Below are 27,270 nucleotides of genomic sequence, written 5' to 3'. Positions count from 1 at the left end.
ATTGGCAGCAACTTCATTTTTCAGTACGACAATGATCGCAAACATACTGCCAATGTAGTCAAAGTATGCCTGGATGAAACAACGCATCAGTCATGGATTGATCTCTCCAGGGTTCGAACCTCAAGATAATCGAAGCAGTGTGGGATCATCTTGACAGAAAACAAAACAAAAGGCAGCCAGCATCCAAAGAAGAGTCTCGGATGTGTTTCAAGAAGCCTGCAGAACTAAGAAATTACAAGAAAGCTTACCTATTAGAGTTTAAGCTGTGTTGAAGAATGAAAGGCAGCTTTAACTGAACAAAAGGGGGAAAAAATCCCACATTGACAGCTAACTCAAGAGACAAAAAGCATTAGAACTTAAGTCATTACCTTACTTAAGGATAAATAAGTTAATTAATTACATTAACACATAAGCAGAAAATAACCTACAGTAACTACTTTCCGATATGGAAGTGCAAAAGACAACTGAAAGGGAGGATAGTTTCTATATATGTGGTTTCTATTAAGGGACAGAGGAACGATAAGAAATGATAAGAAATCAAGGACAAGGAGTGTGGTGTAGATAAGTGAGGAAATCCGATCATTACTACAAATTTAGTTGAAATTTAAATATTTTAACTATGGTGTGTGAGCTGGGCCCCTGGGTGCCTCCTGTGCGAGCTTTACCGGGGATGTCCTACCGGGAGGCTAGATTACATCTCTTGTCTGGCCTATAGGAACGCCTCGGTGAGTCCAGGAGGAGGGGAATGGTTTGCTGAGGCTGCTGTCCCCCAACAACATAAAACGGATGGATGGATATATTCTAACACTTAAAATAAAGATTCCAAAACGGAAATGATCGAATAACGTATGAAAAAATGTGCTCAGAAATTAATGTATATGTGTATTGTTTGAATGGACCTGCTCTGACTGATTTTCATATCACAACGAATACATGACTGTTTCCATGCGTTGTCTGTGGTAGACTACTCAGTCATGAATCGGGTCAAATAGCTTTTTTTGTACGTTTTGGTTGTAACACTGAAAAAAGATATCGTCAAAATCATTTTCAGCTTTCCACAAATTACCATGAAATTATAAACGGAATCAACTTTCAAGTAACAATGTAACTATAACATGATTCTGATAGGCTTTGTGCCAAGTAATTAAAAACTATTTACTGCTACTAATCGGAAGCTGCACACCTTTAATCGATTTACAATTCAGATATCATTAAGGGACCTATAGGTAGCCTACACCTCTCTCAACATTAAACAGCCTCATGGTCAGAATTAGCATACCACGTTTGTATTGCAGTTGTTGTTTTTTTCTTCTCCAACTCAAACACCTGTGTTATATAAGCGAGCCACTAAGAATCTTGCCGGTTGCCTGGGTCCTTTAACTGTGGGAAAGTCTGGTGTGAGAAGGAATCTAGCTTTGAGAAGGCAGAGATTAAGCTATTCTTTTTGGTGACAGTTGTATTTTTGTCACCACTCGTTTCATGTCGTCAGCGGGGTCCCAGTTTAACGGGCAGGCGGGTGCACACTAAGCAGTTTGAACTCCCCTTTTTAAACTTTCTCTGCGGAGAAAGCCTTCGGCGTTACAACTAAAAGGGCTTTAACACAAAAAGATGCGACTTTTGGTGTCGGAGTCCCTGTGATGAGAGCTGTTTCCAAGAGATGAAGTGGCTGATGAGAAGCATTTTTGTGGAACTGCTTTTGTAATACGCGACTGAATGTCTTTCTTGGTGGTGGTGCGGCACATTTCGCGTCTTCTCTGATAGCCTGCTTTTACCGGAGATGTAAAAATGAGCGAGCGGGTTACGCTGAAGCGGCGCACGAGGGTTTTAACGGAAGGACCGACTAGTGCTGGTATCAAACCTACAACCTTCTACTCGCAACACCATCTCTCCAGCCAATAGACTGCTCTGCCTCCCTGAGTCCTCCCACTAAAAACAACCTGTATCGCATTTATAGTATGGATATCCGAACGTTTCACCTCGCTCAAATTCATATTCACAACTTTCCACCGGGAGTGGGTTTAGCCTAATTTGTAAGAAATTGTGATACATTCTTAGAATGACCCTCACTTTTCCGTGTGTTCCAGTCATATTCTGTGGCTCTCTGTTATTTTTCCCATGCTTCTATTAGGATTTCAGAGCCCCCGAACACTTAAAAGAGTTGTAGCCTAAATCTCGTCAGCTCTCATGGGACTGAGGCATTCGTCGCGTTGTTTGCTGCTACGGCGGAAGATGGCGGAGGCGGACAGCTCAGAGGTAGGGACCTTGTGGTGTCCTGCACCGCATTTAGCGGGACCGGTGAACTCTCCGTCTGGTATTTTTTGATCGTGTCAACACATTTGGTGTAGATATTATGCATATCTCTGTATTTTTCAGCGATAATTATGGAGACGAGTTTAAGAATAGATTTTGCACTGATGGCTTGTAAGCTAAGTAAAGTGCATGTCCTGCAGATGTCAGGACAGCTCTAGACTCAAAAGACGCATGGAAATGCAGTTAAAATAGACGATGCATATGGAATATTTGCATTTTGATTAAGTGGTTCATTACTGATGCACGGACATGGGCTGCTGAACGTGATAATGTCCGCTGTCCTTGGTGCTGAAGCGGAACCTGCATCTCTTGCCGGCTCCTCCATGAGTGCACAGTGTATCACCGCTGTCTCATATGTGTTATGGAAATGGCTTTACAATACAATTAAAAAACATTTCAGAGTTTATTCTTGGTTTGAATTGAATGATCTCTCTAGAAGACCGTTATTAACCTGTAACCTATGTATTCCCATAATTTCGTTTTAAACCATTAACTTGACTGTGATGTCTAAATGATGCTACAAACTCTCCCTTTTTTTTCTTTTCTTGTATGTCCTTAACAGAGGCAGCAGCCTGTAATGTCCCCCATTTCTCAGTCTGCTCAGCCCTCCCCACTGCCTAAACCAGTGCCTACTACCCACCATGTGCCCTGCGTTCCCCATACGCCTCATGTAGCAGCACTGGCCACCTGTCCTGGTCGAGGCAAGATTGCCAAGTTCATCAGCCCCGAGGAAATGACATCACGGGACTACTACTTTGACTCTTATGCTCACTTTGGCATCCATGAGGTATGCAGACAGGGCTGGAAAAACAGCAGCTTGGTATGATTAGAATTTTTAAAAAAAGGCACCCCCTTGACTCTTTCTATCTTTGCCAAGGAATTTCAACCATGCTTGGCTGGCTTTACACTAGTAGGATATGTCAAAAAATAACCTAAACCGATTTAACACTATAATATACAAGGACAATTGGGCTTTTATTTTGATTTTGATGCATATTCTTATGCTGTATTTTCAATAACTGTGAACCTTGTGCATACAGAAATCAAACCTTCAGTTCAGTAGATCCACTTAAGGTAACAGATGCCAAGGGAAAGCCTAACGAACGACTAAAAGCAACAAAATGGAGACAAATAAAAACAGAACTCTCAGAATCTGCCCTTAAAAGGAGTTTGAGATTTAAACAAAAGCATCTGCAACATTTTTGAAATTATTAAATTTATCGAATAATAAACTCCCAGCATGAACCAAACTTTAAGTATTAAAAGTGATTTCAGTAGCTGACAACTGACAAAACACAAGGCTTTTCTATTACCAAGCACCACTAAAAACATTATATGCATGGTAAAAATCCATATTCAGCACTCCAGTAGTAAAAAGTGTTTGTTTGTCTTTTAAAACTATCTGAAGTAAAGTGCCAAGGCCACAGCCCAACTAATGACCTTGGTATGTGACAAAGAGATGGTGGAAAAGTTTAGGAACATATAGACCTCTTAAACAGTGTCTGCATTTAGCATATAGGTCAGCTTTTTGTCTGCTTGCAGTCAACCAGTGTGTCCTGATTAAAGCAGTGCAAAGTGAAAAAGAAGGAAAGTGGGATATGTGAATGGGCTCAGGGAGAAGGGTATCAGGCAGTCCCCAAAGGCTTTGTGTTGTACTCCTGTCTATTTCAAGAAGCTCTGCCACTGTCACTAACGCTTTTGGCCTAAATACTGCCTTTTCCATATCATTACTCATGGAAAAAAAATCAATGTATTCTCAAAACTGCCCACACTTGCCACAATGTAGATCCATTATGTAACATAATGTGTAATATGTATTCCTTTGAGGATTTTTATGAATCACACTGCTCTTTGGTAGTTGAGTTTTTGGTCCTTTGTATGCGTGCCGGTACTGGAAAAATCATCAGGTAACATGGACTCTTACTCTTATTATCACTGCAGGAGATGCTGAAAGATGAGGTGCGGACACTGACCTACAGGAATGCCATGTACCACAACAAGCACGTGTTCAAAGATAAAATAGTCCTGGATGTCGGTAGCGGCACTGGAATCCTCTCAATGTTTGCTGCCAACGCCGGTGCCAAACATGTGTACGGGGTGAGACAAATAGATGAACTATCTGACCACAAACAAATGCTTCACTGCAATCAAACATTCACTGCTGTTGTTTAAATCTTTATGAGAGAAATAGTTGCAGTCTACACATATTTGACTTCTGACTCCTCCATATCAAATACATTTATTTTAAAAAAGTATCCTGGCTTTTTAAAAATGTATCTTAAGAGCTTGTCAGGCAAACTCTGTTAGACAGAGGCAATAAGAGACACCTGGCTCCCCTTAGAGAACAGCTGTAAGTGACAGGTTGGTGTTGTAACCCACAGTTATGTATGATTTATAGGCTGTAGTATACCCATGAATAGGAAGGTTTAATCATGAGTTTTCATTTGGCACCAGATCTGAGATGACTTATCTGGAAGAACAGCAGCTGCATCCATAGACACTGTTATTTGCACTTGAAGATGCAAAAAGCCCCTTAGTGTTTTTAGATGGATTTGATTAATTTTTTGTGTGTGTTTACTCACACTAAAACCCATGAAATATTTTCTAATTATTGATAAATTGATCAAAAAAGTGTTTGTTTGTTTTTAATTTAAAGATAGACCAATAACTCCATGTCTCGACCTTTTAACTGGATGTTATTTTTCTGTGATCCTGCAGATTGAATGCTCAAGTATATCTGAATATTCAGAGAAGATTATCAAGTCGAATCACCTGCACAATGGTAAGAAGAAGTATTGTTTCTCATTACTGCCATAATCCCACATCCACCTATCTGAAGACAGAACGATGCAAACATATCTGGTTGAGAAGTAGCGTGTAAAATCTGTATATTTCCATCATTACCGTCACACTTGACAATATTAGTCACAGTCCTGATGGTTAAATGGCAGCTCGTCAAATAACAGTAATCTTTGCCATCAATCAGAATCCCCTCAGTGGGGCTTATTACCATTGTAAAATGCCACCCTGAACTTCACAGAGGGAGGATGGGAAACAGATGCTTGGTTTCATAACCTACATATTTGACATTAGGCTGGTTTTAATTTAATCTTTTATATTTACATTTCAGGTACTTGGCTTTTGATCCCCTGAACATAGACTAGTGGTAAAGTTATAATGTCAGGACTTCCGTTTATGCATTAATAACTATAAATATTCCAAAAGTAGATGTAGAACTGACTATCAGTCATTAGAAAAAGGTAATTTAACCTCCAATTGTGTTATTAGGGGCAGAGTATTGAATTGCTGAATTTTCCTGTAATTTCTGAATATTTGATAAATGAAATTTTGTGACTAGCTCAATTTACAAAACCTTGGCATAAATTCAGTAACTGCCCCTTTATGCTACTTTAGAAGGAAAGCATCTGTGCACTGCATTCATTAATGTTGTGGAACACAGATGGCTTAAATTCACTGAATGAATGAACACCTGCCCTGAGAAAATGTATACATTTTTAAAATTATTTTTCCTTATATTTAGTAATGAAATTAATGATATATACTGCACATCATAGGTCAATTGGTAATACAAAACTCCCTGCCGTGTAACACCTCTTTAAATTGGTGGTGTCTTCTTCCTCTGGAGGTCAAAGATGTCAGAATGGGGAAATGAGACAAATAAAATGCATGCACCAAAAAAAAAATCAGGCGCCAGATGACAACAATAATTAAGTTGGACTAATTTACAGCAATCCCAAGGCATACAAACATTGTCATTTGAGAATAAAGTCATTTGCTCTAATCTGATGAAGAAGCTGTGAAGTAATTTACTGCCTGCTGTTTTGTGGCTATGCACACTGCAGTCATTACCATCTTCAAGGGCAAGGTGGAGGAGGTGGAGCTGCCCGTGGAGAAGGTGGACATTATAATCTCAGAGTGGATGGGCTACTGCCTTTTCTACGAATCCATGCTCAACACGGTCATCTTTGCCAGGGACAAGTGGCTGGTAAGATGGTGCTGCGGGAGGTTTGGGGAGTTGAGCAGGGCTTTATGTGCGTGTGTGTCTGTGAGTGGCTGGCTGGACAAATAAGGCTATTTGACACATAGACACAGCACACAGCGTTGAAGTGGAGAATTTACTGTACGCTCGCTTGCATGTGTCTGCTCGCCAGATGCTGAGGTCATACATGAATGATCAGGTTGCTAACCTCAATGGCTGTCAGCAGGCTTTGAACTCAGCACATGTGATCTTTTATTACATGCCAGGTGTGTGAACAGTATGAGTGATTGATGGCCTTTGTGTGTGTGTTCACTGGATACCTGACTTTTGTTTTCTTCTTGTATTCAGAAACCTGGAGGCCTGATGTTCCCTGACAGAGCAGCGCTCTACGTGGTAGCCATTGAAGACCGGCAGTACAAGGACTTTAAGATACATTGTGAGTAGTTACGATACATTTGTTGCAGTTTCATTTAAATTCTTTCGGGCTTCCTCTCAGCTGTGTTTAACTAATGCCCACTGTTGCGTCACAGCGTGATGGTTCCTGTGGATGAGTAGTAGATAAAGTGCATATGAATGTTTGTTTAAATTTGGTTTGTATTCCGAACTGATTTAAGTAGTCAGTAAAACCAGATTACAAAAAGTCCAAAAGTTACATTTCAGACTCTACAGGTGTGAGTTAGCATGTTAATGTTTGTGGCAGTACAAAAGATTGAACAAGTGTTTACTTTGCTGGGAGAAAGCCTCTGTGAGGGTGAAAGGTAGCAGCCTAGGTTTGGGTCAGACCCGAGGCCCTTTCTTTTCCCACTTCATGCCTTTCTGTCTACTTTATATATGGTCTGATAAGGAGTCATGCAGCAAGACAATGATCCCAAGCAAAGCATCAAAGGTACAACAGAATGGCTAAAAATGGAAAACAAAACAATACTGCTGTTGCAATGCCCCAGTTAAAGCACAAACCTGAGTCTGATTGAAATGCTGCGTTGAGACCTTAAGAGTTGTGGATAAACAAATGCCCACAAACCTCAAAGAACTGAAGCAACACTGTAAATAAGAGTGGGCCAGAATTCCTCTACAACAATGTGAGAGACTGATAAAGTCACGTAGAAATTGCTGTTAAAGGTGGTTTTACAAGCTGCTAAAGTGCATAGTCCTGTGGAAGTTTTTTTTTTTTTTTTTTACATGACTGCAAATGAAAGTCAGTTTCTTTGACCAGCTTTAGACTTCATCAGTTGCTAAATTAAAATACTGGGTTCCACTCTCCTCACTAGTAGAGCAACTTGTTTATAATGTAATAATAATAATGTATACTTTATTGATCCCTGTGGGGAAATTTCTCTCTGCATTTATCCCATTCACTCAGTGAAGCAGTGGGCAGCCATTGGGCACCCGGGGAGCAGTGTGTAGGGACGGTACTTTGCTCAGGGGTACCTCAGGGTAGTCGTTCAGTGGATTCGAACCCCCAACCTACCGATCATGGGGCCACCACTCTACCTACTGAGCTTTTCCTGCTTGCCTCAAATGCCTCAGATGTTTTCAGTCCCAAACTGAAAACATCTGAAAAGAGCTAGCTACTTCTAAGACTGAACCAAAACAGTGAAGCTGTAGGTTATAAAACCAAACAGTACTTTATGTGACAGTGACAAGCCATAGATTTTTCTTAAATGCTGATTAGTGACTGCAAGGGGGAAAAAACCCAAAACATGCCACAGTAAAAAGCAGTACCTTCTGCAAAAGTGGCTAAAATGTACAGGGTATTTATTGGGTTATAGCCATAAAGACCATAAGATTAAAAATTGGGTGAATGCAAATAATTTTTAATTTAAGTGGAAGTAGTTTAATCTAGCATTGAAACCTGTTGTGCAGCAAGAGGTTCAAAAGCATTTAAACCAGCGTGTTACTTTTTATCCTGAACTGCTTTCTCTGCTCCAAACTCACGGCATGTGTTCAAATAGCTAACACAGCTGGAGGGCTGAGCTTAACATTGTGATCCAGTATTAAAGGTGCCATTCAAACCTGTACGTACATCGGCTTTGAATCTGGGTCAATAACGCCTACTGAGTTCCCTTTCACTGCACAGGTGGCCTCCTGTGCTTTATTACATCTAAACATACATAAAGGTACATTCTTTCACATAAATCCCAAAAGAACTCACTTTACCCCAAACCCTCACACTCTTATTTTTAGTTTTTTTTGCGTTGGTGGCACACTCACCATCTCATGATACAGACTTAGTGTTTGGCCTCCTGACAAAGCAAGGTGGAGTGAAGGGACTGAGTGAGTGGGGGAGTGAATGTGTTTTTTGGTGTGTTTTCAGCCCAAATTATAATAAAACAAGGATGCCAGACATTCTGGAGGAGGTAGAGGAGGAGGCCAGAGTATATTTTCGGGACGGCTTGTCTTTCTCCACATACGGCCTGGATAGACAGAAAGACAGCGGGACTGTTCTTCCTGGCAGAGTCAAGCGCTCTGTTTTATTTTCTCTGCTACCTTTTTTGTGCTGACAGCTTAGCAGGAACAGGGAGAACAGAGCTTTGCTTGTGCCTGAAAACTGAAGGAGAAAAAAAAATCCAGAAAACACATATTGTGTGCATGGTCATTCACATGGGTATCTGGTTTGCTTTTTGTATGTACAGGGTGGGAAAACGTATATGGGTTCGACATGAGTTGCATTCGCAATGTGGCCATCAAAGAGCCTCTGGTAGATGTGGTAGATCCCAAGCAAGTGGTGACGAACGCCTGCCTTCTGAAGGTTAGTCTGCATTTGTACCAGTTTGTGAACGCGTTTTGTCTACAGTATGATTTCATACCTGTTTGTGGCACATATCCAAACACTTTTGTTTTTCTCTATCTCCTGGGTACATGAATTCCCAGAAAAAGTCAGACAGCTGTGATCCTCTGTCACTGTGAACATTCCCCATCTATTGAGTCTATTTTCTAGTACATAATAGAGATTTCTGGCTGGCTGTAATAGGCTGCAGCTCTGTTTTCATGCTTGAAGATACAACAGAAGCTTGTCTTTCATCTCGCAAATGAACAGAGGATGAGAGCATTCACAGAGGTGATAGCCTTTTTGTTTGTCCCCTCTACCTTTACCTTTTCTCTATTTCACTGTCCCTTTTCTCTCCATATATCATGTTTCTTTCTATTCCGAGCATTTTATGTCTTCATTGCCCCTTTTTTCATTATCTCTGTCTCACATCATTTTATAGTCTCGTTTCTCACTTTCACTTTTCTAATCACTCCACCGTTCCTTTCATCTTGTGTCCCATTCTCTGATTTTAAACAATGTCAGGCCTCAGTAGTCTGAGTGAATAGGGAGGTCTCACTCAGTGTCTCCCTCTGTGCGATGGTGAAATGTCACACAAGAGCAGGCATTGAGTCACCAGTGGGAATGAAATGGGCTCTCCATCAGTGTGATAAGCGATGGTCTTGCTTTTGTGTTAAGAAAAGGTGATTCATGTGTTAGGATGGAGGAGCTTAGCCACTGACATGCCTGTCTGAAATTTTATTCTCACTGCAGGTATCTTTTTTACATGTATGTATTCAGGGCATCTTCACCCCAACCCACCCCTGCCAGCCACTTCACCGCTTCTTAATTCAAACTGCCAGTCATTCCTCGCCTGCTAAAATTACAAAGTCGCTCCCGGGAATTTTTTTCTCTCCTCCTACAATTTGCTGTATACGATACTGGCCTGGTATCATTGGAAAGGACAGAGGTGTTAAATCACAATCTGTCATGGTGACGCCACATGGCCGAGTGCTCCAAAGCCCAATAGGCTGGGCAAGATGAACAGGTTGCAATTTAAAATAAAAATCCCCCTCCATCCTCCTAAATACAGCATCATCTACATGCAAAGCAGATATGCACCTGCTCCTCTATTTTGAACCCAGTATGATGCCTAGCAGGTGACAAAGTACTTAGATCTGTGGCTACCTCAGTAAGGCAGTTTGATATAAAACACACACATATACTCACACACACAAAACCTCCCTCCCTTGTAGACATGAGGGAGGACACCCACACAGCATGTGTAGTGCGAGCAGGCTTCATTTGCCAGCCGTGATTCAACCTGTGGGCTTTCACACACACACATATTCTTGCACATGCACAGTAATCATGGTGAATAATCAAGAAGCATTGACATACATGTGCCGCATGTGTATGTGAGAGATCGCAAATGGTGGTGGCAAGTTGCAAGCCTGTGATTGTACAGTGGCTCTATTCTGAAATAGCATGGTTATGGATTTCAAGCTCATTTGCCCTGACATATATAACATCAGCTACTGGCAATTTTATTTTCAGGAAGTGGACATCTACACTGTGAAGCCAGAGGACCTGTCCTTCACCTCAGCCTTCTGTCTGCAGATTCAGCGCAATGATTACGTCCATGCTCTGGTCACCTATTTCACCATTGAATTCACCAAATGTCACAAGAAGACTGGTTTCTCCACTGGTGAGGCTAAACAGGAGCCTTTTTTATTTTAAAGAGTTGAGATTTAAACCTCTGGGTCAATCAAATAGAAAAAAAAATTGTGTCACATATTTTGGTACAGTGTGTGTAAAAGTCTTGATCAACCCTGGTAACCAGACTTCAAAATGTTAAACTGGTTTAACTGGTCGTTCTCCCAGCTTTCTGATAATCTTCCAGGGTTTTTCATTAGATATTGGCTGCTTTTTCACTTATTTTAAGGAAGAGGAATATTTCTTATTTGGTAAGCCACTTAACACTGACCTATGAATCATTCAAGCGTTAAAAAAAGGCACCTAGTTCAAGGGATGAATCAGTTTTATTTCCACACATAACAGATAACGTAGAAAAAAACGAATTGTAATTTTATCTTTTGGAACTCTGCGACTAGCAATTCATTATAAAAATACATAATTTGTTCCAATTCTTTAGCTGAATCTATCAAAAATTCCAAAGACACCACAGTTTAACAGCCCTAAAATGCTATTTCTGGACCAACAAGGTGATTCCTAAGATCTATTGTTAAAAACCTTGACATTTCTGAGCATGCTGGGTAGTCTAATTAACAAAATTGAGGACACTGAACGGGTGGAGGACAAAAGAAATGACAAAATTATCTACAGCAGATGAACAGTGTCTGAAATGCATGTCTTTTAAAAAATAGAAAAAACTCCAGAAAAGATGCATCTGGTACTTTGGCTGATCCATCTACGGCTCAGTAAAGTCTCATGAGAAAGGAAGGGTGCCTGCAAAGAAGCCATTTTTAAAGCAGGAAAACAGGAATGAAAGGCTGAGGCATGCCAAATTACACGAGAACTGAACAGAAAATAAGTGGCAGCAGGTGTTATGGAGTGATCAATCCAAAACTTACATTTTGGATTTGTTTAAATCATCAATATGAACCAAGGTGTTTAGGAAAGAGTCACTACAGCCATCTGTAAAACACAGGGGAGGCTCTCTCATGGTTTGGAGATGAATTTGTTGTGGAGGTGTGTTGGGGATCTTGTCAAAATCGATTCAATAACAAACACAGAAAAGTGCAGTTAGGTTTGTGCCACCGTGCAATATAATGTGGAAAGAGATTGGTAACAGTTTGATTTATCAGCATGACAATGATCCCAAACACAGAAAAACACACATGGAACTATCAGTCATGAATCGAACTATCAATCAGGGTTTGGCCAGAGCCTGAATCTCTGGATCATCCCAACAAGGAAAAGATCAAAAGACAGCCAACATCCATGGAAGAATTCTGAATGTCCTTCAAGAAGCCTGGAGAACTATTCCTGAATAAAACTCGTTTCAACAAACTGCTGCACCCATTTCCCATCATTGAAGGAAAATATACAGAATTGAGGGGTGATTCAAGCCATTTCCACAGTACTGTACTATACATTTTTGATATTACTTTCTCCATGTGGTGCTTATATAGTGAGGTTGTGTTATGCTGCATAGCAGACAAGGACAATTACTTCCCAGGATTGTCTATCAGGACTCTATTGCAATGTACCCAATGCGATGCAACAGAAAGGTTTATGAAAAGAGTGGACAACTCCTGTAGTTCACTTTCAATGATAAAACAATTCACAATCTTTTCTGAAACTTATGCCTTAAAACACATATTCTCCAAATCCACTTGTTATTTAACTGAAACACCAATGAGTGACATTTCTTTTTCACTTGTGATCAGTTTTATTTGTCACAGCAAGTGTGTTTCAGAACTGAACTGAGGTGTTCAGCGATTCACAGATTTCAAAACCTGATATAAATATTATTTCTCCTAGATTATTCAGTTATTTTACACCACAAAAGTTTATAAAATGTATAAAACTGTAGCCAAGGATACATGAAGATTTGCTTGCACCGTTAAGCAGATTCACATCCTGGCTCGCCCCGCAGCCACTTGAGTAGTTTGAGCAGTGAATCAGTGGATATTAAATGGATGGCGCTCCATTTCTGCACCTTAGCTCTTGGCTACACTCTGCTGGTGTTACGTGACCAGTGTTTGAACCAGCAGAATCACCGAGCGCGTCATCATGCTGTTGAGGACACCTATTATAGTGAAATATGTTATGCAAGCTTATGTTAATACATTCACGCATCCGGTGCTTACATAATATCACGTAGAGGAGGTTCTATTTTTTGGCTGTCTGTTGGCCCTGAGGCTGAGCATCACCGAAGGAGATCTCTTCTATCTGCCTCTGTATTTTTCCCATTGGATGAGAGAATTTCAGGCACTTTGCTGTTATACTTCTTCTATGCTAACATGCCGAAGGCAGTCTAGTGCCTGTCAAGACTATTCTGTAAATCTTTTTATTTCCCCTACTCCTCTTTACTCCTCTTTCCTCTTTCCTCACCACCATTCCTCTTTAACCTAATTTCAAATTCTCTCCTCCTCTCTCTTTATCATCTCCACCATCTTTCATTTTCACTTCCCTGCCTTTTCCCTTGCCCTCCATCACATCCTATCTTTAGCTCCAGATGCCCCAAGCACACACTGGAAACAGACTGTGTTTTATTTAGAGGACTACCTAACTGTCAAGAAGGGAGAGGAGATCTTTGGCAGTCTTGCTGTCAGGCCCAACGAGAAGAATGTGGTAAGACTAAAAATTTTCAAGACAATTCTCTAGACTTAAAAAGGGAATTTACCTAAATTACAACAGCAGCAACATACTTAGAAATATAATAAAGATATGGATACAAATAGTGGAAAAAGTCCTCTTTTTACTATAGATAAACCTTCAATTAGTAAAAAATGCCATATTTTTAACATCCTGTTTTACTGTAGACTGCCTCTAATAGCGCATATTTGCTTAGCAAGCAAAAAGTAGCTGGTTTAATTCCAGCCTGAGCCACAAAATCCCCTTTGGGGCTGCGTCAGGAAGAGCTACCCACTACGGTGACCCCTTGTGGCAAAGGAGCTGCTGAAAAGTAGCTGCTTCTTCTGTATCCTGACCACACACCATTAAATAACAGAAAATATTCAAATAATGGTATGTCCTATGTTCCCTGTAGTTATTGTTAATAATAGAAAATGTCCTGTTTATTTGCTGTGTGCATGCTGTTAATTAATAGAGAATCTCTTTTCTTTTTAATTAAGGAAATATTTCTTACAGTGCTGCTTGTCCTTCGCCTTTTTGGTTGTGTGTAATTCTTTGTAACTGATTACTTCAATTCACTTTTGGTAATGTTTGTTGCAGCGTGACCTGGAGTTCACCCTTGAGCTAGATTTTAAAGGACAGCTATGCGAGGCCGCCATTTCCCACGACTACAAAATGCGTTAAGAACAACAGACCAAGCCGTGCCGCAGACCTAGCCTCAGCCCCTCTGGTCAGCGAGGGGGAGGGCACAGGCTCTCCAACAAGCATTCCAGTTTGCCAGGGAGGGCATCTGGGCGCATCTGATAGGATGCCATCAAGCCAGCATCTAGGTGATGTCATCACAATAGGCACGTATCTATCAGCAATAGTGCCATCATGTGTACCAACTTGATTGACTCGGGCACCTCATTGAATGTATCATCCTACTTGATTTTTTGGTCTGTTTCTGAGAATTATTTTGATTGATGTATGAAATGAAAATCATTTATTTATTTATTATTATTATTATTATTATTATTATTATTATTATTATTATTACAATGAATGGAAAACGATTAACTTGTGTGATGTTAAGAGGATTATAGCACAGTCATTAACTGTTTTACCTTTAGTAACATTTATTACATATTGTATAATTGTATAGAGAGTACAGTAATTCATTGCTTTATTTTAGCAAGTATCTGCATGTGAATCCTTTTTCATTTTTTAATTTCAGAAAGATGTGAAATGGAATTTATTTCTTTAATTACTGAGAACTTTGGTGCCAGAAAAAAGAGAAGAATGCCTCAGAACAGTAACAAACATGATGCAATTATGCCATGTACCACTTTGTTTAGAGATCGGATGATCAAAGAATATGAAAAAAAAAAAGAATGTGGTGATGAATAAAATGTCAAAGAATCAAATAATTTATCCCGCTTTCATTTCAAACTTGAAGCAAAGATTCTGTTATGAAAAGGCTACAGTATACTTCTGATTTTCCTCTTAGGTAAAAGGATTTTATTTAATTGCAATAAGGAATATTCTAAATACTACAAAGAGACAATTTTGATTTGGCATTTACAGGTAATGGCACAACTTTTTGTTTTACTGTAGAGGAGCTCCTTTCATTAAAGTTTGACAGCAGTTTGTTCACACAGACTATACGGACTTCTACCGCATATTGATGTAAGCATTTACTGCCTTCCTGGTTTTAAAGTCCATTACTCTTTTCAGTTTTGTCTTCAAACATTTTAATCTCCACAGAAAAAAAAAAGATCTGCCTCTCAATAAACTGAGTATAGCAGTACAAAAATTTTTTTCCTATGGTTTTAGGTTTTCTTTGCGTTAGCTTGAGTCTTCACTTGCAGCAGGCTTTCTTCTTCACAGGCTGAGTGCTGAGTATGACTGTTGTATCTCTCACCCTGTCCTCCTGCTCCATTAACACTCTGAGTAAACAAAGAGGGGGAAAAAAGGCTTGACATCTGCTGCGAATCACAATGCAGCCCCAGTGCACTGTGTATCAGATTGTTTTGATCTTACCTGGCCAGGTGAGTCAGGGACTCTGTCACATTCTTTCCCGTGTAGGCACTGACCTCAAAGAACATCACCTTGTTTTCCTGAAAAGGGTGTGCACACAAATTCAGACCCACTGTTGTCCTAGAACAGGCAATACTTGCACAAAAATGCATTAGATTTACATAAGCAAGTTGCTCAGCTTCTTTAAATGACACCTCCCTGTCTTCGTCCATGTCCATTTTGTTACCTAGCAAGAGAATAGGGATCCCTTCTCCTGCTGCTTCCTAAGAAAATAAAGAACAGTGTTCCAGAGCTTCCCATTTCAGGATTTGCCAAAGATGTGAACTGCATAAACGTTATGAGCAATAACCCCAGCTTTTAAGAATGTGAATTCCAAAATTGGACGAACTGAACCATGCATGCAGCAAAACAAGACTTGCACAGGACTGAATGGGTCAAAGGTCCAACCTGAACATTGGTGAGCCAGGGCCACACAGCCTTGAAGCTCTCCTCCACTGTAACATCATACATCACCACCACACCATCTGCCTTGCGAAAGAACTGCTTGGTTATGCTGCGGTACCTGTGTCAGTAGCAGGATTTGAATGTCAGCACAGTGGCCCATTTTTCAAATGTGAGTATAAGAATACATTATGTACATCCACCTCAATACTGATACAATAATACTACATGGTTATTGTTTTATAGTGACTATTCAAGAAAAGAAGAAGAAGTGTTGGAAATACGACACATTTTTTTTGTAATTTTGTTTCTGTTCACTTCTACGGAGGATTTGAAACACTCAAGAAGTCCATAGTATTGGATTTAATTCAAAGGTTTTGACAAAAGTAATGCATTAAGTGAAATAAAAACATTTTTATACAGTATCTCTAATTTTCAGTCTTCCGAAACTTATTAACCAAACTGTATATACTGTATACACTTCCATTCATGTAAAATAAAGTATTGCAAGAGGAATTGTGTTTATTAAGAGGGCATATTAGATCAATTCTATAAAAAATTTTTTAACATAAAATAAAGTAATACAGTGGCAGGGTAAAAGCATAATTAAAGGAAATTTGCAAGTGTGGAAATTTTGTTTTGAGAATGTAAAGTCATAATTTGTTTAAAAAAAGCTCACAATTTCTCTCAGATTAAACCTAAGATTGGAGGAAGGTTGCAATAAACTGACTATATATTCAGACTTTGGATACGATATTCTTGATTAGCATTTTATTGGTAAGCTTAAAGTTGCAAGATATTAGTGGTTTATATCCAACCAGTTAACTGAAATATGCTGAAGGAAGTGGTCACTCACCTCTCTTGGCCTGCAGTGTCCCAAAGCTGCATGGCTACCTGCATATTGTCCAATGTTAATGTCTTCACACTGTAGTCAATACCTGATTTAAAAAACAACAACAACATATAATAACATATAATACATAATCGAACATAATATAAGGACACACTTCTCACATTTAATTTAGGTTTGATTTTACTTCTCGTTTTCACTACGAAGAAGCAATGATATAAATGGCCAGTAGGGGGATCAAAGTGCCTGTGCTTCATTCCAGCAGAAAAAGGGGTGAGAAAGGTGGTGACAACAAGGCATAAAAGGAGGATTGGAAAAGATGAAAGCGAGGATAAAGAAAATTCATCCAAAGTGACATAATCTGTAGTACAATGAGTGCCAGGGCTCTTAGACAGGCAGTGTGACTTCACAAGCCCTTTCATGTGATGCTAAATCGCCCCCCAGTATTCAGGAAAGGCATCCACAGCCACACTCGCACACATGCCCTTCAGATCTGTTTAAAACGGGCCCTGAAACATCAATAAAATATGACTGCCTTTCTTCTCACCCACAGTAGCAGTTGTGGAAGGGTGGAAACGGCCCTCACAGAAGGAGCGCAGCAGGGATGTTTTCCCAACGCTGGAATTTCCAACCAGGACCACTTTAAACAGGCGGTCTGGGGCAAACAGTTCTTTCGCCTTCTGTAGGCGAGCAATTAGAAAGACAGTTTCATTACCTCTCCAGTAACTTATCTAAAAGCATATATAAAAGTGGGGAGCCGTAAACACACCTGTGAGGTTTCCTTTCCCACAGGCTGTCCTCTTGGAGATACAGGTGGGGTCTTCTTCGATTGAGTAAAGTAGGATTTCCTTGCAGGAGGAGCTTCTTTTGACACTGAGATGTAACGTGGGGAAGCACTGAGGTCGCTCCTTCTGTCGTCTTCTTCCTCCTCATCCCTCTCGTCTTCCTCCTCGCTGAGCTGGTGCAGTAAGGGCTGAGGTCCTCCTTGGAGCAGGTGGGGCAGGTGGTCCTCTTCTATGGAGATGACTCTGCGGAGGGGCCACCCGTCCGGCGGGGCATCTAACACCTCCTCCTCTTCTGCCACCTTCTTATCAATTTCGACTTTCTTTGATTTGTCTCTGCTTCTCCCTAACACCCTCTTGCTGGTGGCCATTTTGGTGGACAGCCTTTTGGCCTTTGTCTTCACGTCGTGCACTTTAGGCAGAACGGGGCTGATGTGACCGTTGGCTAAGCCAGAGTTCCTATTCGCTGAAGGCCTTTGTTGGCACACAGGGCTGCTAGCAGCTGTGGTGGAGGGAGCAGGGGTGGCAGTGGTGGTGTCATCTTCACTACAGGAGGAGGAAGCAACAAAAACGATTTGAAGGTGCTCTATAGGCAAGGCCTCCAGAGATAGGTAGGACCCATCCACCAACAGTGAGGCTCTTTGGGGACAGAGGAGAAACAGAGGATTTACTGGATCAATTCACTTGAGTTTTCTAATATTTCTACTTGATAATTTGGCTATTTTTTGTGAGTATAAGGAATCAGACATCCTCTGTTTTTCCTCCTTTGATGCATGATTTTTACATCACATTTGTCATTTGTTGCATAGGAAGCAATCTGACAGGGATGAATTCTGTTAAAAAGAGTACTTGAATGATGAATGAATCACCTTTTTGCCGGCTGGCTGCTGTCATCAAATATATTGCCGAGGCCCGCTCTCTGCTTCTGCTTCTTTCTGAGTGAGGTTCGAGGCTTGTTTACAAAAAGAAGGTGCATTACTCAGCTATTCTAGTGCTGTAATCGAGTTAATGCAGTTACATAAAATACTATTTACTTACTACACCACAGCACAAGTCTCGCTCATCCTTTAAATGCTTGTTCATCTCTCTGGGAAGTTAAAGAAGGGATGTTAAAGAGTGTTTTGTGCTTTGCAAATCCTTGAACCTTGGAGTTTGATTCATAGGGTTTGGCCAGTTAGGACTAAACCAGGAGCCAAAATGAGTAAAACAATAGTTGTGGTCAGAAACTTATATCCACTCAACATTGGCATGAATGATTGTACAACTTTTGGATTGTCTCCAGTCCACACAGGCTCAAAAGTGTGCATACAGGCTCATCAAAAACTCATGGACTATTACCCAAGTTTGAAAAGTGCTGGGTGTTCTCATTATACCTGAGGAGGTCAAGCTGCTTCATTAGACTTTGCTTTTCCCTCTGCAGTCCTTCAGTTACTCGGTACATTTCCCTGAAACAAGACAGAAGAAACTTGCTTTTAAATAGCTACTCTATGGCATCTGTTTGCACACTGCAGGGAAACACAGTTAATACAAACAATGCTTATACGCACATTTCTTTCTCCCATTGTAGCCGGGAGGCCTGTTCCTGCAGCATAGCCAGCTGTTCCTGGGCCAGCACCAGCTCCTGGCTGGTGCTCTCCAGCGCTCTGGACAACTCATTGTTGGTCATTTTCAGTTTGACGTTCTCTACGTGGCTCTCCTGCTTCTCACTGCTCAGCTCAGAGCACTGGTGCTCTAACTAAACAGGGAGATATTCACAGGAGTTATAATACACTAATGCTGGGTAAGTGTACTTAGGGGATATCTGCACAGGGAACAAAACAGTGAGGTTTGGTGTAAATCCTCTCTACACGACAGATGTAATGCCACATGCCCACTATTCAATAGTTACACATAACAAATGTTTTTACAGAGAGCTTAATTTTTTTTTTTGTCATGCTGTTACAATGGTGGATGTTTCTTATTAAACATGACCGCAGAATTTCTTTGGGATGCTTCGTCCATATTAACTTACCCGTTTCTGCTTCTGGAAAAGCTGCTCCAAATCTCTCTCCTTCGTAAGAAGCTGGTGCTCCAGGTCCTGGCTGCGCAACTGAAGCCGCTCAGAGTCCTGCAGGACCAGAAGAAGAAAAGGTTCAACTAGCGGTTAAAAGAAAGTGCACAAAATTAACTCGAAAGGTAAAAACACTGCTGTCAATATGATATAATCCTTAAGCAAAACTACGCTTACATCATTACTACTGCTTGTTCTCTCTCTTTGAAAGACCCAGGATTTATGATAATGCAGAAAGTGGTCTTCCACTTTACTGAAATAACTGTCTAGTGGTTGAGTGTGGAAGACTATCAGCTTCCATAAGGAACTGCTTTTTTTTCCTTTTTCCTTGTGTTCCATCCATTTGCTTCCGCTTATCCTTTTCAGGGTCGCGGAGGTGCTGGAGCCTATCCCAGCTGTGTTGAATTCAGAATTAAAATGAGCACACAGAAAGTTATTTAAATTTGAAGTTGGTCATCTTGTGTCATAGAGTGCACTTCTGTACAGTGCAGTCCAGCATACATGTCTTTAAACATCTTGCTTTGTATTTCTGAATCTTTTTTACTTCTTCGGTTGCCAAGGAGATGCTTCATTGTCAGATTTTCTTCATGTCTGAGCTCTTTTACCTTTAGCAGCAGCCGTTCTTTCTCATTTTTGATCTGTGCCTCCATCTCTTCATATAAATACCGGATCTCACTGTCATGTGTTGCTGCCTTCCTGAAATGACACGTTAAGGTAAACGATTTATCGATGAAAGACACAAGGTGGTACATGTAATATCTAAAAACAGAACAACATTGCTGTCTACACTGTGAGCACTTGACATGCAAACACATTTTCAGACTACTGGTAAGTACAATCCCTGTAATGATCGTTAAGACCCCAGCAGCCAATTAGTTAAGTTTAGAAGAATAACAAGCTGTAACATGGTGCCACGCAGTACCATGAGTAAGCCTACATCCCACTGATGCTCATGTTGCATTTACAAAGACAAAAGACTATAATCATCAAGTATGTCATTCTGCATATCAGGGGAGTAAATACATTAATATACAGTACAAAAAAAAACAACCCCTTTGCTCTGTGTTCACTCAATCATATCATTAATGTGTTTGCACACCACTAGAAGGCAGTCAGAGTGTGGATCTAGATTAGTGGTCATTTGACAATGGATAAAGACGTTGTTCTATAGAGAATTACAGGTAAATCCCATGCACCAGGCTCTGGCTGGCGTCCACAATGTAAACACAATCCCACCCTTATGCCACTGATTATTTAGGGGCTAATGCATAAGAAGCATATTGGCTTTACTGTGGTTTTTGGTCCGTAAAGTGTTGGTTAAAACAAAGTAAATAAATAAAACATATATATATATAGCATATGCATTTCCTTACTTATAGTCTTGCCAAAAACCTGGCACCTCTTGAGATGGTATGCAGTGTCGTTAAAATATGAGGACAAGTGGAGGACAAAAGAAGATGAATAGTATCTTAAAGTCATGTCCTTAAGACACAGGGGAAAAAATTCAATAAAGACATCGCACAACGTCTGAAAGATGCATCTGGCCCTTCGTTTGAGCCATGTACTCTTCACAGAAGCCTTGTCAGAAATGATCGCAGTGGAAGAGTGCCTGTCAAGAAGACATTCTTAAGGAAAGGAAACAGGGAGGAAAGGCTTATGTATGTCTTATGAAGTGATGAATCCAGATTTGAAATTTCTGGTTCAAATCCTCTTCTGAGGAAGTCAGACAGAGGTACAAACAGAAGTGAGAGTCTGACTGAATTATGGACTCAGAAAAGTACAGAATTTGATCCACCATCAACATCATATGGATAGTATCTGGTTGGCAAGAGCTAAATTTCTCAATATGACAGTGATCCCAAGCACACTGTAAACACACACACACATTCATATGAGCAATCCAAACAGGAAACAGCCAACCTGTTTTTATATAAAGAAATTAGGGGTGGCTCGAGACTGTTGCACAATGCTGTATTTCTTTCTCATTCCTTCCCTATATTAAGCCTCATGTCCAATATTTCGTCCACACTCATAGTCACTAAAAACCTTGTGAATGGGTAGAACACCATGAAAAGCCCCTTTTCCCTTGCCCCTTGTGTATGTGTTTTCTGTCTAACTACCTCTGGAGGGCGCTCTCCATCTCCTTCTTTTCCTGATGAGCTTCCTTGATTTGGTGGGTGACCCTGGCCAGAAATTCCTCAAAATTGGACAAGAGGTGAGGCTCATCACGTCTGAGCTGGATCCAAAGGCTGCGCACCTCGTCTGGACTGGAGAAAGAGAGGAGAAGGGGATAAAGAGGGAGAGACAAAACTCAACTTAGCTCACAGGTTTGTCAAGAATGGATCATGACAAAAAACAATAATGCACATAAGGTTTTGTTGTGATTAAACTCACTCTTCAAATACATTACTGGCTCCCAGGCTTTCCAGCAGCATGCAGAAGTGCCTCTCCTCCTCATCCTCAACTCCTGACAGCTTGGCTTCCCATTGGCTCTGATAAAGGGCTTCCTTAGCCCTGAAGACTGGGCCAGGGGCCTGATTTTGGTCATCAGTCACAGAGATCCTTCGACCATGCAAGAACTGACCTGAAACACACCCACAGCTTTTAAACTTGAAAGATAAATTCAAAAGCTTTTCATGACTTCCCACATCTTTTTCTCTTAGCTGCTCCCATTATCTGCCTCCCATTAGGCAAATGATCGCTACATCACTAAATCCACAAATCTTCTCTGTGGTCTTCTACTTTTCATTATTGTCTGGCAGCTCTATCTTCTCATCCTTTCTCTAGTCTCCTACCACCCTATCCTTGCCTCTCCAAACCGCTCTACCTGAGCTGTCCCTCTGATGTAGTCGTTTCTAATCCTGCCTACATCTGGTCACTTCTGATGAACACCTTAACACTCCAGCTCTACTTCCTGTCTTTGCTTTAGTAAACTTCCCCTTTTACTTTCGTCACAAATCAGCCCTGCCTGCATTTTTACAAACTATTCCTTATTATTCTATTTTGCACTTAAAGCCGCTCTGTTTTTTTGTGTTTGCAGAACTACAAGATACCTTTAAGTATTCAAAATCAACTTGAACTCAACTTGATGCTATAGTAATGTCTTCTATTTCAGGTTCGACATAGAGAAATCTATTTGGAGTAACAAGTGTGATATGTGTGATCCAAGCAAAGAGCCTCTGATGGCAGAAAACCTACTGAATCCAGAGGTGAATGCCTCCAGTGTGAGGTAACCCGTGTGGTCTGTATCCAGAGAGTCAAACACGTCTTCCAGCTCCTCTGCGGACAGAGGCAGCTCTCTGTGGAGCCTCTGCCAAGAGAAACACATAAACAAAAAGGACTTTAAAATACCACTGTGGTGAGCTGAACTCCACTTCAAAATGAAACACACTCACTGTAAAACCACTGCAAGTTACTTTTAAGACACAATAAATAAATGTCTCGTGATAAGTTCGCACCTTGAATCTGCTACAGTACATTTTCCTCTGTAGTGACACAGCTCAGACGAAGCTTACACTGACCTAACAGTTGCACTGAGGTTTTTATTTTTAACTTTTTTTTTTTTTTTAAATGTAAGAGTGTTTTATTAAAAAAACCCTCAACACAAACCCACAAGAGCTGCCCTAATTAGCTGGGAGCACAGCTCACTAATGGTCAGACCTTTAAAAAGAGGCTTGCATGCATTGTTCCTGCCTGTGCTCTTCACTGCAGCCTGTGCGCTGAGAGAGTGGCATTATATTCATAAACATTTCCATCAGCCGTGCTGCTCCGACACTTCTCAGGCTGTTTGAGTGCTCCGAGTTCTTTAGCAACGGTAATATGAACTGAAAAAGTGACACTGAGTGTTCCCTGCTCGGTGCTCACTGTTATTAAAGCCCCGCAGGACACTAAATTGTTCCACAGGTAAAAGTGTGTCCTTTTGAACTGTTGTTCTTCTTAGCAGCGGCTTAATGCACTCACAGGTCCTCCACGGATTTTTAAAAACCGCTGAAAGAGTAAGAGTGTCGAGGAAAAACTGACCCCTCCCTGTTTTTCAAAGGAAATAAATATTCATATTGGGCTGGCACAATTATTAACCTAACTGGTGGAAAATGTTTACAGTAATGATATTAATAGATGGATTTGTTAAGGCTTACTTTCTGACAGTATATACACTGAATGATTAATCCTTGATTCATTAACTACCATTTAAAATGTCTTATATATATCTGCCTTAATAATGTGAAATTGTCAAATGCCTGCAGACTTTACAGAAGTGTGTAAAGTCCACAGAAACACACACAGCCTCCATCTCTAACCCTCATATCAGTGCGAGTGATGAAGCCTTTTCCCTCCACATCACAGGTCTGGAAGAACTCCTTGGTCTTGTCCAGCAGGGCAATGCAACCCCAGTCAGAGCCCCTCCTCTCTGGGCTCCGTCCAAAGCCATTCACCCCGTCCTCCTCCTCCTCCATGCTTGGCTGTGTCTCTTTTATCGTTATATATTTATTATTTTATGGACACTGTTGGGTGGTAGGTTGCATGTACTTTGAAGTTTTCTTCATTAGCCCTATATTCAGTCCTCTGGGCCTCCTAGAGTCACCATGACAACAGAGGCAGGAAGTAGCACCAGATGATGAGATCACTGATAACTTGGTGGCTTACAGACAGACTTAAACCTGGTTGCAGGTTCCTGTAAGACAGACAAAGAATTAAAAAATTACGTGAAGGCAAGTTTAAGAAAACTAAAGTGGTTACACAAATAGCAGAGCACTACAGCTAAACTGCATTTCCCTTTTCTAGTAAGCCACTGACAAAGGTATGTAAATACACAGTAAAGGATTATCTTAATACTCCACCATACAGAACACATGACGGCACAATGCCTGCAAGACTGCTGCAAGCAGCAGATGAATTAATGTGTCCCCCTATGTGTTTTCCTCGCGCCTTTGTTTTGAGGTGCTGTCTTGTTTGCACTGCTCCGAGCTGGAGCGCAGTTTATGCTGTCAGGAATTCTAAATCTGCAGCAAACACTGCTGAAAGTGAAATATCAGAGGCAGGTGTTGGATTGTCAAGTCTTGAATTTGGATTTTTCCTGAAGGCTGTTTAATTAGTGCAAATTTTAACTTGGCTACAAACTAAGTGAGTACATACTACTAAGCAGCACTGCCACCTACTTTGTAAAGACAAAGACACTTAAACAATGTAAGTAAATTTCTGGGCCTTCCTCTGCAGCATATACAAAACTCTTGGCGAATTCTTTCTTTCCTCAGCTTTTGTATCTACAAGTTGCACAGGTTTGCATTTGTCCCTTTTTTCTTTAAATAAGTCAGAAACGGAAGGAAAGCTCTTACCTTCTACAAATGACGAGCACAACAAACTGAAACCTTTTGTATCCACTCTCAGTATTAACAGAGCTGTGACCGCACTGTGTTTAGGAAGTCTTGCCTCACAGACGAGTGTTAGGCAAGTCATTCTGCAACCATGTGATGTCATGAGGAGGCAGCCTGAGGCTTTTCAGCCTGGGTCCACCCGCTGCTCTCACACTGAGATGGGGCTGCAGAGTGAGCTTACTCTATGCAGGCTACATGTGTGCAACATGTTTATGTAGTGTGTAATTAAGACAGCAGCATAATGAAGGCTGTCAGCGGGATGAGTGTTATTGTGTTTTTGGAGGTTTACTTGGAAATAAAAGCTAAACTTGTTGACTACCAGAAAATTGGCCAAAAGAAAGTTGTATTTATGGTTTATTTCAAAATAAAAGCACATTATTGGAAATTATATATTTATTTATTTTTAAAAATAAAAGCATGCTCTGTCCTCACTTCATTTCTTATGATGCCATCTTGTGGTTGGACAGTACAATGACTTTCAGTGGTCAGAGCAAAAAATACTGTGAAATCACAATATATATCTCAAAGTAATTTATGGTCAAAACAACCACAAGTTTCCACTTTGATTTTGCACAGAAAATCGCAGCCTTGATTCAGCCTATGAGGTTTTAAGTAAAGTCCTCTACTGGCATTCAGTTCTGAGGAGGAGTCATTTCCCACTTCCTTGTATCTTCTGAAGTAAATATTCCATTTGGAGGTTTAGATTTGGCTGTCCTTTCTTGGTCTTCTTGTTTAGGATCTGGAATGTCTCCATCTTTTTCTGTTTGTACTTCTGGATGGCCTCTTCTTTCTGTTGCTTGTTCTTCAAGTACTCCTAAAAACAGCAAACACACAGGCTGTTGTTTAAAAACTTTTTTCATTAAAAAAAATGAAAGACTGTGATCTTATTTTTCTTTTACTTAGTCAAACACATTACCTCTTTCTTCTTTCTCCGCTTCTCTTGGATCCTCTCAAATTCTTCTTTTGTCTTCTGGTAAGAGTTTTTCCTCTCCATTTTTTTCCTCATGCGATTGCTCATTGGAAGACTGGTGGAAACAAGCAAACATTTTTTTTTAAACCCAACATTATAAAAGCTGACTTTGTCTATGCATTCTCCACCCTCTCTTGTTTTAAGTGTTGTGTAAAAGTTGTGAGCCACCCCTCATTTCCTTATAGGACACAATGCATACCATGCTGAGATATGCCAGGTTTTCAGTTAGTAGCTCTTTGGGAATCAAACTGTTTTATCTTTGGCATTTTTTTTTTAGGTTCAACTAAAGAACAAATTAGTTTTTGCAACAAACTGCTAGCAACAAAGTGATTCAGTGTAGCCCCAACACTGTTCCATCCTTTGTACAAGGTGTGTTTTCTATGCTTCAGTGATTCGTACGTCATTGCTGAGTGGCTGAACAAGCAAGGAAGTGATCAAAAAAGCAGTCAATGCTCCTTGAAAGCTAAATATAAAGTAATGAGGATTGCTTCATGATTTTGGCACAGTTCTGTATGTCTGCACAGACTTGCTCACCTTTCGCTCTGTGAAGCTGATGTTGGCTCAGCTTGGTTCCCGGACACTGACTCTTTCAGCTCAGATCCCCCACTAACTTCTCCTTCACCAGCTGCCTCGGTCTGCTGTGCCTCATCATCATCCTCTTCCTCTCCATCACCTTCCCCCATCTCTTTCGTCTGCCCTTTCATCCTCAGCTTACTCCTGTTCACTCTGTTTGTCCAGGCTTCTTCCTTCAGTTTCTCTGCCTCAGCCTCGTACAGATGCCTGAGGTGTTCTGGATACTCTTCTTTGTACAGGTTTTTGGACCCTGGGTTCTTCTTCTTCTCCTTTCGCAGCAGTTTGTTGTATTCATGTTTGACTTTCTGCTTCCTGTTGAAAGCAAATCCTTGACCTGAAGAGTTAAGTCAGAGATTTTAAATACAGGCAAATCAAACCATTTAAAAAAAAAAAAATCAGATTCAGTGTCATTACTTATCTAGACTATGCTCATGCTCTTGTGTTGACAGTCGTTTGAATTAACCCAACACGGATTAAGTTCTGATTTTAATATGAATTCCTATGTTATTTAAAGATAGAGACTGTGTCGTTTTTACGTGTACGTTCAGCCTTATTGTACCTTCTTTTACGCTGCCTTTGAATAATTTCTGATCGGAGATCCATTTTCTTTTCTTTTTGACACCCTTCGCGCCACTTTTTGTTTTCGCCAAGTCGCCCTCTTTCCCTGCAAACTTCTCATTCTTCGTTTTTTGATCTGTTGGTGCCATGTGTGTTCAGTCTCTTCGGGAAAACTCAAATGTTTACAACCTCCTCGTCGACTTCAGCTAGCATGCCGTTTCGTTACAGACGCTGTGTGATGACGTCAACAAGACAAGACTTGATAAATCGATTGCG

At 40.6% G+C, this 27,270-nt stretch overlaps 3 protein-coding genes across 3 annotated transcripts; 1 reads left to right on the top strand and 2 right to left on the bottom strand.

Annotated features, from left to right (window-relative positions):
- The first annotated feature begins 2,000 nt into the window (after positions 1 to 2,000).
- Positions 2,001 to 14,105, top strand: prmt8b (protein arginine methyltransferase 8b). The gene is made up of 10 exons (XM_080886070.1): positions 2,001 to 2,253; positions 2,873 to 3,097; positions 4,252 to 4,407; positions 5,029 to 5,092; positions 6,174 to 6,316; positions 6,659 to 6,746; positions 8,944 to 9,059; positions 10,614 to 10,764; positions 13,255 to 13,376; positions 13,980 to 14,105. Exons 1-10 carry the CDS (start codon positions 2,185 to 2,187, stop codon positions 14,061 to 14,063), a joined length of 1,218 nt encoding a protein of 405 aa, XP_080742196.1. The 5' UTR covers positions 2,001 to 2,184; the 3' UTR covers positions 14,064 to 14,105.
- A 1,076-nt stretch (positions 14,106 to 15,181) lies between these two features.
- Positions 15,182 to 24,981, bottom strand: cracr2ab (calcium release activated channel regulator 2Ab). Its single transcript, XM_080886069.1, has 18 exons — positions 24,855 to 24,981; positions 23,820 to 24,193; positions 22,720 to 22,831; positions 21,916 to 22,105; positions 21,642 to 21,788; positions 20,127 to 20,217; positions 19,483 to 19,578; positions 19,019 to 19,206; positions 18,845 to 18,916; positions 18,510 to 18,558; positions 18,341 to 18,423; positions 17,459 to 18,110; positions 17,237 to 17,369; positions 16,696 to 16,777; positions 15,846 to 15,960; positions 15,560 to 15,661; positions 15,402 to 15,478; positions 15,182 to 15,307 (listed from the first exon to the last, which is right to left on the bottom strand). Exons 2-18 carry the CDS (start codon positions 23,973 to 23,975, stop codon positions 15,220 to 15,222), a joined length of 2,433 nt encoding a protein of 810 aa, XP_080742195.1. The 5' UTR covers positions 23,976 to 24,193; positions 24,855 to 24,981; the 3' UTR covers positions 15,182 to 15,219.
- A 249-nt stretch (positions 24,982 to 25,230) lies between these two features.
- ccdc59 (coiled-coil domain containing 59) lies at positions 25,231 to 27,235 on the bottom strand. The gene is made up of 4 exons (XM_080886775.1): positions 26,996 to 27,235; positions 26,398 to 26,770; positions 25,810 to 25,918; positions 25,231 to 25,707 (listed from the first exon to the last, which is right to left on the bottom strand). Exons 1-4 carry the CDS (start codon positions 27,141 to 27,143, stop codon positions 25,543 to 25,545), a joined length of 795 nt encoding a protein of 264 aa, XP_080742901.1. The 5' UTR covers positions 27,144 to 27,235; the 3' UTR covers positions 25,231 to 25,542.
- Between the last annotated feature and the right edge of the window lie 35 nt (positions 27,236 to 27,270).

Source organism: Rhamphochromis sp. 'chilingali', assembly GCF_963969265.1.
Source record: "Rhamphochromis sp. 'chilingali' genome assembly, chromosome: 7".
Lineage (NCBI taxonomy): Eukaryota > Metazoa > Chordata > Actinopteri > Cichliformes > Cichlidae > Rhamphochromis > Rhamphochromis sp. 'chilingali'.
The sequence above is the reverse complement of the archived record's forward strand: the minus strand, read 5'-3'. Positions and strand labels throughout refer to the sequence as shown.

What these genes read in the sequence shown, in the direction of transcription:
- prmt8b (XM_080886070.1), top strand. Translation starts at nt 2,185, where the DNA reads ATGGGACTGAGGCATTCGTCGCGTTGTTTGCTGCTACGGCGGAAGATG. An exon ending in GTCGAATCACCTGCACAATG is followed by an intron (nt 5,093 to 6,173) that starts GTAAGAAGAAGT and finishes TGCACACTGCAG; the next exon opens with TCATTACCATCTTCAAGGGC. An exon ending in TTGCCAGGGACAAGTGGCTG is followed by an intron (nt 6,317 to 6,658) that starts GTAAGATGGTGC and finishes TCTTGTATTCAG; the next exon opens with AAACCTGGAGGCCTGATGTT.
- ccdc59 (XM_080886775.1), bottom strand. Translation starts at nt 27,143, where the DNA reads ATGGCACCAACAGATCAAAAAACGAAGAATGAGAAGTTTGCAGGGAAA. An exon ending in TCAGCTTCACAGAGCGAAAG is followed by an intron (nt 25,919 to 26,397) that starts GTGAGCAAGTCT and finishes TGTTTCCACCAG; the next exon opens with TCTTCCAATGAGCAATCGCA. An exon ending in AGCGGAGAAAGAAGAAAGAG is followed by an intron (nt 25,708 to 25,809) that starts GTAATGTGTTTG and finishes TGCTGTTTTTAG; the next exon opens with GAGTACTTGAAGAACAAGCA.
- cracr2ab (XM_080886069.1), bottom strand. Translation starts at nt 23,975, where the DNA reads ATGGAGGAGGAGGAGGACGGGGTGAATGGCTTTGGACGGAGCCCAGAG. An exon ending in TTCCACAACTGCTACTGTGG is followed by an intron (nt 16,778 to 17,236) that starts GTGAGAAGAAAG and finishes TTTTTAAATCAG; the next exon opens with GTATTGACTACAGTGTGAAG. An exon ending in GACACTGCAGGCCAAGAGAG is followed by an intron (nt 15,961 to 16,695) that starts GTGAGTGACCAC and finishes CTACTGACACAG; the next exon opens with GTACCGCAGCATAACCAAGC.